General features: G+C 37.7%; 2 protein-coding genes across 12 annotated transcripts in view; one reads left to right on the top strand and one right to left on the bottom strand.

Annotated features, from left to right (window-relative positions):
* Dock7 (dedicator of cytokinesis 7) overlaps positions 1-12,570 on the bottom strand; it is a 183,874-nt gene that overhangs the window by 102,545 nt on the left and 68,759 nt on the right.
* Angptl3 (angiopoietin-like 3) lies at positions 1,403-8,480 on the top strand. Of its 4 annotated transcripts, none has more exons than XR_015620047.1 (7): positions 1,403-1,993; positions 2,548-2,658; positions 2,899-3,871; positions 4,892-5,005; positions 5,259-5,354; positions 7,520-7,786; positions 8,114-8,395. XR_015620047.1 is itself a non-coding variant. In NM_001399252.1 (7 exon segments), coding segments are annotated over 7 exon segments (1,368 nt in total). In that variant the 5' UTR covers positions 1,444-1,498; the 3' UTR covers positions 8,284-8,480.

The following is a 12,570-nucleotide window of genomic DNA, read 5'->3' on the forward strand; positions in this document are numbered from 1 at the left end:
TACATGCACACACATGAAGGCAAAACACCCAAACATAAAATATTTTTTTAAGCTATGGACTTGATCCTGATGCATGGTGGTAAATGCCCATAATCCTACACTAGAGCAGGAGAATCAGCACAAATATGAGGTCAGCCTGGGCTACATAACAGGACTGTTCTAAAGCAAAACAAATCTACAAATTATATAGTACAGTTATCCCAATAAATGAGGAAACCGATGAATGGGGAAACTGAATAATTTTATAAAGTCAAAACACTAAAGCTATCTTTTAGAACCAAACAACATTGTGATTCTAGAAGTTACCAGTAATTTTATTATGTCAATTTCCCCAAATTTTTTGTAGTAATACTAAGGATAGGGCTGGAGAGATGGCTCAGTGGTTAAGAGCACCTGACTGCTCTTCCAGAGGTCCTGAGTTCAAATCCCAGGAATCACATGGTGGCTCACAACCATCTGTAAAGAGATCTGATGCCCTCTTCTGGTGTATCTGAAGACAGGTACAGTGTACTTATATGTAATACTAAGGATAACCACCCATAACTTAAGTTCTTATAATTTTTAGTTCGAACATCAATTGAGAACAATGGAATATTTACTGTTAAATATAATATTAATCTTTACCTTTGTTAAATTTTTTAAAATTTACAGTACAAAGTTCATAAACTTCAGAAAATGATGGTCAAATCTCTGTTGCTAGAAGCATTGGGATTTAATTCTAGTTTATATTCAAATCATCACATATTTATTGCTACTTCACTTGTGTGTGCATCTATCTACATACACACACATACATACACATATGTATGTCTATGACATATAGATATGAAAAACATGGAAAGGGGGAAATTAACGTTATTGACACTGTTGGAATTCGTGATAACATACAAGAATGGTTAAGACATACGTGAAGTAAGGACATTAAGCAATAGTTCTAGTGACAAATAACAAATATATAGTTATATGCTGGCCTTTACAGACTACAAAAACAGGCCACAGCAATGAGAAGCAGAGCACTGCCTCAAGAATGTGCAGAGGCTTCACTCAAGACCTGGTGAATGGCGGTTGTTTACAAGGTACACAAACTACAGTCAGGAGTGCGGATACTTAATTTTTCCTCAGTTTTAATGGCAAACAAAAAATTAAGGTTTATTTGTAAATCTCTTATAGTAAGAAAAAATTAAAATGAATTCTTAAAAGTGGGTAGATACCTTAATACTAAAAGTATAATTGTCAATACAGCAAATTTAACTAAATATCAATTTTTAAAATTACCTCCTGTTAGTTGCTCATTTCCTTGATTTCAGTTGCCATTGATCTAACAACATGGGGGAGGGTTACATTCGTACAAGTTAGCTCAGCTTAATGGTTAACTCCATTCACCTGCCAACCTTGTGTGTATGCAGCAAATAGCTGAGTATATAAAGTCAAGAGGCCCTGGTCTCCTTACCGGAGGAAGACGTTCCAAATTGCTTGAAATTGAATAATTGAAACAAAAATGCACACAATTAAGCTGCTCCTTTTTGTTGTTCCTCTAGTAATTTCGTCCAGAGTTGATCCAGACCTTTCGCCATTTGATTCTGTACCGTCAGAGCCAAAATCAAGATTTGCTATGTTGGATGATGTCAAAATTTTAGCCAATGGCCTCCTGCAGCTGGGTCATGGTCTTAAAGATTTTGTCCATAAGACAAAGGGACAAATTAATGACATATTTCAGAAGCTCAACATATTTGATCAGTGTTTTTATGACCTATCACTTCAAACCAATGAAATCAAAGAAGAGGAAAAGGAGCTAAGAAGAACCACATCTAAACTACAAGTTAAAAACGAAGAGGTGAAGAATATGTCACTTGAACTGAACTCAAAGCTTGAAAGTCTACTGGAGGAGAAGATGGCGCTCCAACACAGAGTCAGGGCTTTGGAGGAACAGCTGACCAGCTTGGTTCAGAACCCGCCTGGGGCTCGGGAGCACCCAGAGGTAACGTCACTTAAAGTAAGTAGAAATCACAGCATTCTGATGGTTTCAATGTGGACTTTGTAAAATAAATTTTAAGACATACTATTTTAAATACTCTGCTAGATTATTAATATATTTTTCCAAGAAATAATTTTTTCAAGAAATAAATTTATCCACTGGCACTTTAGTTTAGTTGCCTCCCTACCATTATATTTGAAAAGCGCTAAAATTTATATTTCATACTATTAAATAACTTTGTAACATTCAACTATTGTGCTACTGATAATTACTAGAGGTAATTTTTTTAAAACTGTTCTAAGAACAAAAATATATCAATATAGTAAATGGCATATTCTAATTCCTTTGAAACATTGTTTCTCTTCAAATAAAATGCAGAAAGTTTTAGATTTGGCAATTTTTTAATACAGTAACCAAAGTATATATTATCTGAAAAAACCATAAAGCAAGGGAAGCTAGGGCTCGCTTTTCTCACCCACTACTAGTTTAAAAATTACATGACTGTTATAAGTAAATAAAACTGTGAACAAAAAGACAGAAGACATTTTAAACAAACTGCAATCTGTTCACAGAGTTTTGTAGAACAGCAAGATAACAGCATAAGAGAACTCCTCCAGAGTGTGGAAGAACAATATAAACAACTAAGTCAACAGCACATTCAGATAAAAGAAATAGAAAATCAGGTAAGTAGTCTAATGCTAAGTCAGACTGTTGCAACACTTGATGCAAACACAGGCTAAGACAGCACTCCCCAGCTAATCATCTGCTTGCAAAACTTTCTGTACAACTAAGCAATGAACCTGCCCCATGCAGCTTCCTCACGCATCCTACCAAGAAAACAGCATAGTCTGTCTTGTGGAACTGAGAGGAGAGGGGATCCATAACTAATTCCATTAATGTGATCTTATTAAATTTTAAAACAGGTCATGAATCTGCTCTGCTCAAAGCCTCTACACGGCTTCCTATCTATCTTGCTCATCGTCACTCTTGAACCTGCAATGGCCTGACCTGCATTATCTCACCAGCTTCCCGGCTATTCCCCAACTTCGTCAAACACGCTGCTCCCCAGGGCCTCCGTCTAGGTGGTCTCTGTCTAGAATCCTGGGTTTCCCCCTAGTATCTGGACTTCCTATATAATATTATCAAATACAAAAACGTCAGTGAAGCTGTCCCAGGCCAATAAATAAAAAATAAAAAGTCTTCCGCAAAGTCATTATATTGTTTCCCCCCCTGTCATTTATATTTAGCATAAATAGAAAGCTATTTCTGAATTAAACTGGAAGATCTGAGAACCTGCGATTCTTTTTCTATCACTTTAATTACAGAATGCTGTATATTCTTCATACAGAATACTGTATAAACACATTGTAGGAACTCAATATTTTAGAACTGACATTGCAATAGCATATTTAGCAAATGCAAGTTAATAAAGTAAGCTAAGTTTGTAATCCACACTGCTGAAAATAGAATATATTCAAATATTTTAAGCAAAGCATATAGCCTTACTGGCTCTTTTCCTTTTAATCAATGTCTCTCTTGTTTTGCTTGTTTCATTCTTTTAATTTTGTTATTCATTAAATAGTGCTCTTGATTAAATGTCTCAAGAATAGAATATCTGTCCATGCTGGGAAGCGCTCTTCATTCCTCTTTGCTTGGGTCGGGGCACTGAACATGCTCGGCGAGTACTCTGCCCTGAAATGTACTTCTGATATACTTACCCAGCAGTCCCTAATTATATATACAACAGCATTTTTAAAAGTAGATTTATATTCTCTTATCAGCTCAGAAAGACTGGCATTCAAGAACCCACTGAAAATTCTCTTTATTCTAAACCAAGAGCACCAAGAACTACTCCCCCTCTTCATCTGAAGGAAGCAAAAAATATAGAACAAGATGGTAAGATAATTTAGCCAGTTTTCTCTACAAAATTCTCTATTGTTAAGATCTGATCTAATACAGGATAAGAGTAAAAAGCTATATGTACCAAATGCTATCACTAAATGTCAATATAATTGGATCCTTGTTGTCTGTCTGTCTTTCTTTACATTTTAACACTATAAATGACATTCTTAAGATATGAAGCTGATATAAAAACATGCAATAATTATTAATTTCAGAGATATAAAATAAATCTACAGGTAAAACCCCTGGAGAGCCACAAAGGTCATGGTTAAAGATTACTCCTAGTCAGGGCATGGTGGCTCACACCTGTAATCCCAGCACTTGAGAGGGTAAAGTAGGAGAACCAATGTGAGTTTGAGAACAGCCTAACTGCAGTTAGTTTCAGGTTAGCCTGAGCTAGGGTGAGACTGCAAAAAAATAAAAACAAATAAAACAAACAAAAAAAACCCCATATCTATTAGAATTTACTTTCTAAAGCAAGAAACAAGGTATGTTCATGTGTATAAAGAAAGCATGCACTTCTAAAACCCAAAAACTCATGGAATTCTCCTCAAAACTTCTACTTTCCTATCTGCCTAAAATCTTTCACAAGTTAAATAAATGTTCCAGGGAACCAAAATCACTATTTCCAGTCAAATTGCTGCAAAAATGACAAATTGCCAATAGTTCTTTTTGTTTCTGTAACTCACATTGGAGAGCTACCTATTAGCTCTTCCTGTACAGTCAGCCTCCACACATCTGCTGCTTCAAGTTATGACCAAATCCTGGTCTCAGCTTCTGCTCCTTAGTACTTTATGTCTAACAAGATAATGCTTTTGAAAATTCTCCATTTTCTTTAAAAATAAATTGGAAATGTTATTTTAATGTTATTTGGATAGTTTCTCATCCAATAAGCATGCTTTAGCATAAATATTACAGAACATTCTTATCAATTACATGAAGTAGTAGTAAAACTGCAAACTCCAAAGATACTTCTGTTCCTAAATATTACGTACTAATGTCTATTAATCCTAGATCTGCCTGCTGACTGCTCTGCCATTTATAACAGAGGTGAACATACAAGTGGCGTGTATACTATTAGACCAAGCAGCTCTCAAGTGTTTAATGTCTACTGTGACACCCAATCAGGTAAGCCCACCTAAGTGAGAATGGGTTGTAGTGAACTCAAGATACTCAGTACTTATTACTAAAACTACTGTTATACCTACAGAACGTGATTATTCAGCAAATCTGGGATCATAATAAGTATTGCCCTAACTATATAATACCAAATTAATAAATCAACTCACAAAGCCAAAGTCAAAACCAAACTCAAAACATGATTATTTTTCCTGTCCACTTTAATCTACTAAAAATAACTACATCCATTCACACTCTCCAGGCACTCCACGGACATTAATTCAACACCGGAAAGATGGCTCTCAAAACTTCAACCAAACGTGGGAAAACTACGAAAAGGGTTTTGGGAGGCTTGATGGTAAAGTGATTTCCTTGCATCATTCACTTATCTGTTGATTTAATAGTATTAGTTGGGTGTGTTGACACAGGCCTGAGACCATAGCGCTTTTGGGCAAGGGGGGAGGAGGAGCAGCAGGTGAATTGAAAGTTCAAGACCAGTCTGGGCCACACATTGATACTCCTTCTCGACATTAAGAATTATAAATTAAGCAGCAATTATAAAATGGGCTGTGGAAATGTAACAATAAGCAAAAGCAGACCCCAGTCTTCATAAAACTGATTGGTAAATATTATCCATGATAGCAACTGCAATGATCTCATTGTACTTATCACTACTGCATGCCTGCAGTATGCTTGTTGAAACTTAATTCTATAGTTCATGGTTATCATAAGTCTTATTAAGGAACATAGTATACGCCATTGGCTCTAGTGAGGGGCCATGCTACAAATGAGCTGCAAAGATAGCAGTATAGAGCTCTTTCAGTGATATCCTAAGCACAACGTAACACAGGTGAAATGGGCTGGAGGCACAGTTGTGGTGGAACACGCGGCCAGCAGGACACTGGGACTGATCCCCAGCAGCACAAAGAAAGTGATAGGAACACAGAGCGAGAGTTAGAAGGGACAGGGTCACCGTCAGAGATACGGTGTCTAACTCCTGCAACCCTACCTGTAATTATTCCATATTATAAACATATACTATATAACTGTGGGTCTCTGCATGTTCTAGAATATGAATTCTATTTGATTGTAAAACAAAACTATAAAAATAAGTAAAAAAATAAAAAATAAACAGATACTTAAAATCAAAATAAGCACATTATAGATATTTGTGAATGTGTGCTATTCACTTATAAAGGAGAAGTCATCTGCTATTACACAAAAAAATGTTTAAGATTCAGTACTACTATATTATTTTTAAAATTCTCTATTCATGGTACTACTTAAATTCCTAAAGAGATTGGCCTATCCAGTGGTATTTTGCAGTTCTAATTCTTCTGGGATTGAGTTTAACACTAAAGGAAGGGACTGACAATTCAGAATGCTGACTTATTTCTAATTAGAAACTAATTCCATTTATAATCCCTAAGTGAAGTTTCCTAACTCAATAATACTTATCCCTGTCATTAAACACTTCATTATAGGCTGTATAATGACCTACTTACATTACTACTGTTTTTAATCCCAAATAGTTTTAATTATAGAGAAAAATACTACTAATAGAACATTCAGATCTCATTTTTTAATTTATTAGATCCTTTTTCTATGAAAAGAATTTCACATTTGAGAAAAATGCTATCACTATTATCTAGAACTGGACATATAAAAGCATTCCCTTGATGGAATGTGGGTATATTAATGAACAGTGGTGGTAAAGTGGTGTCTGTATACATAAGGAGATACGAGAGAGATATTACTCTATCAATGACCAACCTAAAAATATCTATAAAGATGTAATGTGTCATATATAAAACATTTTATAAAATATATTTTTGAAACGAAGTTGGAGTTATCAAGATTTTAATACAGACTTAAACACAGGCTTAATTAACTATAAGGGAGAAAAAAGTCACACTTTAATAATGCTGGGATATAGTCCAGTGGGAAAGTCTTCCTCAGCACATGCATAAGGTCAGATTCAGTCATCAGAACTCAAAGAAAAGCAGACAGACAGATCAAAAACAGAGGGAGACAGGAAGGGAGGGACAGTGCATATACACAGACATGAGTTTCACAAAACTCTAAACTACTGTAAGTTTTAGAAAGGATTTGTTTCGGGTTTTTGAGATAGGGTCCCATGTCCAGGATGGACCTGAACAGCTCTGTGTGGTGGAAGACTTTAAACAATTCTTTCAGTCTCGGCCTCCCGGGGATTAGCACTGCAAGTGTACACCATAACACCAATAATACAAATGCTTTACAAGATTTCAAAGTAACCCAGGAATCAGAACTAAATTCATTTACACCAACAAACTGAAAATGATGATAAAAACTGGCCACTGAAAATGATTGGACATATTTGTAATTACAGCACTTTGGTAGGAAGATAGCAACTTTGAGACCAGCCTGGGCTAAATAGTGAGACCCTGGTACACACCCCCACACACAGACAAACAAGTCAGTCAGGACCTGATCTGTAGTTAACAACACACAGGGCTTTTTCCCCCTAACTTTTCTCTTTAGGAGAATTCTGGTTGGGCCTAGAGAAGATCTACGCTATAGTCAAACAGTCTAACTACATCTTACGACTGGAGCTACAAGACTGGAAGGACAGCAAGCACTATGCTGAATATTCCTTTCATCTGGGCAATCATGAAACCAACTACACGCTACATGTGGCTGAGATTGCTGCCAATATCCCTGAGGCCCTACCAGAACACAGAGACCTGATGTTTTCTACATGGGATCACAGAGCAAAGGGACAGCTCTACTGTCCAGAAAGTTATTCAGGTATCTCATTAATGACAACACTTTTTCCTTCAAAGTATCCCCTACGGTTTTAGCTATTACCTATAATGTGTTCTTTAAAATACTAATCTCAAGCAAGCATTCTCTCCAAAGAAAAAAATCTGTTGATTGTAGCTTTAAGTGTAAATTCTGGTTCAGCTGTTTTACCTAGAATGTTCCTCACTATGTTGATGGTGCACATGAGTCACACAGAATAAGAAATACTGGGATGCTACAATACAGTAACGGCTACATGAAAAATATAACCGTGGAAAAATCTAACAGTGACGAGGCCTTTGTCCAATTAAACCGCATGTCTTTTTTCTTTAGGTGGCTGGTGGTTCAGTGACATGTGTGGAGAAAACAACCTAAATGGTAAATACAACAAACCCAGAGCCAAATCCAAACCAGAGCGGAGAAGAGGAATCTCCTGGAGGCCTCGGGGCGGAAAGCTCTACTCTATCAAATCATCTAAAATGATGCTCCAGCCGACCACCTAAGGAAGCGTCAGCTGAACTGAGACAAATTAAAAGACCAACACATTCAATATTAAAATCCGCCCGCACACTGTAGTACAGCAATCTGGTATTAAATCTTTAGTGGAAAGCTTAAGAATTGAATTTCAATTAACTTTAAAGTCATTGTTAAGATCAGATATCATTGCATCAATATAACACAATTTATATTTTCAATCAAACTCCTACAGTATCACTTGTTCATGTTTATGATCTGGGAATCAATTTAAGATGGCCCAAGTCACCTGGGAGTGGTGGTGCACGCTTTTAATCCCAGGGTTCAGGAGGTAGAGGCAGGCAGATCTCCGAGTCTGAGACCAATGTGCTTTACAGAGTCTGTTCCAGCACAGCCAGGGATACACAGAGTAACCTTGCCACAATAAAACAAAACAACACAAAATGAAACCACAAAAGCAAACAAAACAAAAACCCAAAATTACAAAAACCATGATTCCAATATAAATTATAATGGGTAAGTTCTAAATCATTCTTAAATTAAAAGCCTTAAAACTTCAACTAAAAAAAAGTTTACGGTAAACTTCAAAAAGTGGTATTTTACAATTCTCAAATGCTATATTGCTAGTTTCAAAATTAAGCCCAGACTATTTAGAATATGCATCCGTAACAGGAACTTTCGAAACTATGCTTCATTTTTCTACAGCACAGTCTAGAGTACGTGATCTTAAAGGACATCAAGTAAGAAAGCTGAGGGCAACTGTGTCTATACCAGGCTGTGTGTCTGCCAACACAGGCGACCCAGATTACTGTGCTGTGCTGATTCTTCAGAATCAAGACTATGCTAAAGTAACTTAGTGTATACTTAGCGATCTATACCTTGAACATTTTATACATTTTAACACTTAATACTATGGCATTTTAAGTGACATCTGTAAGAATACAGTAAGAATGAGTGCCTTTGAAGCATTAAATGGAAGTCTAATCAGAATTTGTTATCCCTGGGTAGGATGTGGATCTAAGATTTTGTGTGTTTTTAAGTAGTCTTAAAAATCATAGTATCTTCTCAAATACTCTAAAGCATAATAGGCATGTATGTTTAAAAATTCATAGATATTACAATAAACATGATTGCTTCTAAAAAGTAATTTAAGCTTTAACTCTCCAAGGATTGTCAGATACAAATATCTTTATCATAACATCAGCTGTCAGCAGTGTTTCAAATCAGTTTTTCAATCCGTGGCTGTAAGAACTCCTGTTCGGTTTCTAGTACCAACCTCACCTGTAACTCCAGGTTCAGTGGATCCAATGCTTTCTCTCCTTTATTGGCACACAGACACAGGTCATACACACAGACACATTTTGTTTGTTTGTTTTTAATTCCACGTGAAGTGGTGTTTTGCCTGCACACATGTGTGAGGGTGTGGGTGGATCCTCTGGAACTGGAGTTACAAACAGCTGGGAGCTGTCGTTGGGTGCTGGGAAGCGAACCTCAGTAGCCAGCGTTCTATACATCGAGCCATCCCTCCAGATCTCCCAAAACTATGTTAAAAACAAGGGAAACTGAGTTAAGTCAAGTTTTTAAAGATAGGGCAGTATCCAGTTATAATGTGACTTGCCTCAAGCAATACTATGCATTATTTAGTTACCCTATGTCATACATATTTTTAAATCACATATAGGAGATACATATGGTCTATGTGGATCCTATATTTTTCTACAGAAAAACATAAAAGAATACAGGCAAGAAAAAGCTACAGTTCTCAGAGCTACTACCTAACTTGCTGAAATTTACTCTGAGTTTTACATTTAAATACCAAGATGGCCCCCTATGGAAGAAGGACGGAAACCCGGAAACAAAGTGACTGCTTCTGCAGCACAGCGGGGCTTCGCGGGGCTTTCCTGTTTTGTTTCTTAGATTTGGGCTTTCCTGTTTTGTTTCTTAGATTTTCATGCAGTTTTGTTCCTTTTAGAAAGAAGTACCAAATTGGTCTTTTTTTTTTTTTTCCTCATAGAATGCTCAGATTCAGAGATTATTCTGGTAACAGAAAGGTCCCTTCTTTGCATTTCAGTGTTGCCCTGTCCTCGATTCTCTGGAAGAGACCCAGAGCTATGTAACCCAGTGGAACCTGCCCAAGCCACTTTCCCTTCACCCTCTCCAGTACTTGGTACTAAATGGATTCTAAAGCCACTGCACTCAGCATGGCTTACCCTCCCTGGGCTTCATCTTTATAGCCTGTTCTTCCTCAGATCCTCTTACCATCAACGACATGGCCTTCTGGTGGGGAAGGGAGGCCTGTGTGTAAGAGGGAAAATATGTGCATGTTCATGGAGGAGTGCACACATGTGTTAAGTATGCACACATTCAAAAGTCTGTGTAGTTGCCTTCCTCAATCACTCTCCACCTGATTTCTGTACCCCTCTCTCTGCACCTGAGGCTCATGAACTCAGTAGGTTAGTCAGCTGGCCAAACAGCTCTACAAATGTACCTGCCTCTGGCACCAGGCAGGTAACAAGAGGAGCCCTGCCAGGCCTGGATTTCTGTAGCAGAAGATGGGGGCATAAACTCAGCTCCTCATGCTTATTCAATGGGCATTTTACTAATTGACTGAGCCATCTCCCCAGTCCCGATACAATTCTTATAAATGCGCCCTCACACATTCTGTCTACCTTCATGGACGCTGTTTTTCACGGATAAATTTCCCAACTCTATATATTCAACCCATCGTCATTGTTCATATCTCCTTCTCACATTGCTTACTAGCTGCCCCACCCCCCCCACCCCCAGGCACACTATACTACAGATCCATCAAGCAGCAGCCCAGCCTTTTTCAACTCCTCCCCACTTCATACCCTTCTCATTTAGATAACCAGCAGCAGCACTACCAGGCTGTAAGTCACAGGGAGACTGGCACAGAGAAAAGGTTTTGGGGGGTTTTTTTGCTTTTATTTTGTTTTGTTTTGTTTTGTTTTACTTGAACTTGTGGACGCACTTTCTTGTACATTTTGAAATGTTCTTCAGAAAAGCTTTCTTCTCAAGAATTGCCTCTAGCCCATTAGTTTTATTTCCTACTCAACTGTGCTTCAGCAAGTTTATAACAATGATGTAGTTCCTCTTTTGTTTATTGTAGTCTGCTATTGAAATACAACAGCTGAGAACAATTCAAATATATCCCTTTAGAGACTTTAGAGTTATAAGATAATGACCTACCACTAAAACACAGGCCAGTGGTCATATCTCATATTCCATAAATCGATCTTTAATAAAAAGATATGTTCTCTAAAAATCTCCTGAGAGATCTGCTCCTAGACTGTGAGTCGCATTTCTTCTGTGGACTGTACAAACGCCCACAGCTCCACCCTCATAGGAACAGCACAAGGACTCGTGACTAAAGAGCCAGACTCAAACCCTCCCAGCACACCGGGATCCCAGAGTCAGGGGTCGGGTGTGTAGCCCCTCTGGCCTCAAACATACCTCTCTCAGCTTACTACAGTCAGGAACTTTACGTGTGCATCACCATGCCTGGCTCCTCTTTTAACAAACTTCCCCAACACAACATTGCTCTTATGAAATAAAGTGTATGTACTTTAAAACAACCTTTAAGTACTTTTCTAGTTAATTCTATCCATTCACAGTTCCTCCCTCCCTGATTGGACAGGAAATATTCTGAGGAACAGCAATCCTGCTTCTTCCACAGACCTAGTAAACGGTAGCTCGTTACTCCTTGAATGCTGCACCACTTGTATCTCCAGCCCTCAAATGGCAGCAGTGCATAAACCTAGCAGATTATAACAGTGACTCACAAACAAAGATCAAAAGCTCAGAGCTCCAAATCTTCACCTACCTGAATCGAAGGAATCACTGTAAAACCTCCCACCAAGGGCTTACTCTCAGCCAATGAGGGCTGAGAGTACACGCCATCCATCCCAGCCTCACTGCTGCTGTAGAAGCTACTTACATATTCTCTCATACTACAACAAGCATATGTTCACGCTGACATCATCCTAAAAAGTGGGCAGCTGGCAGTCAGTTTACTCAAATGTTAGTAGATATGTGTTCACTAGCCAGTATTTATTAAATCCCTACTTTATACATCGTATTCAAAACTTTTATTATTATATATGTGACATTGTATACAGAACAATAGTATTACCTCATGGCTTGGGGTTTCTTTTTATTCTCTGCATCATTAACACCCGCAAACAATGTACCTCCAAGTGCATACGGAGTGGTTATCTAACACTGCAGTTTTGAAAACCAAGTCATCAAACAATTGCCCCTTTTAGCAAAGTCCAAAGTATTCTTTGTGGGTGCAA

Source organism: Rattus norvegicus, chromosome 5 (assembly GCF_021556685.1).
Source record: "Rattus norvegicus strain SHRSP/BbbUtx chromosome 5, alternate assembly SHRSP_T2T, whole genome shotgun sequence".
NCBI lineage: Eukaryota > Metazoa > Chordata > Mammalia > Rodentia > Muridae > Rattus > Rattus norvegicus.

Coding starts and splice junctions, on each gene's coding strand:
- Angptl3 (NM_001399253.1), top strand. CDS start 1,499: ATGCACACAATTAAGCTGCTCCTTTTTGTTGTTCCTCTAGTAATTTCG. Junction 1,994..2,547: donor CAGAGGTAACGTCACTTAAA/GTAAGTAGAAAT, acceptor ATCTGTTCACAG/AGTTTTGTAGAACAGCAAGA. Junction 2,659..2,898: donor TAAAAGAAATAGAAAATCAG/GTAAGTAGTCTA, acceptor ATTTTAAAACAG/GTCATGAATCTGCTCTGCTC.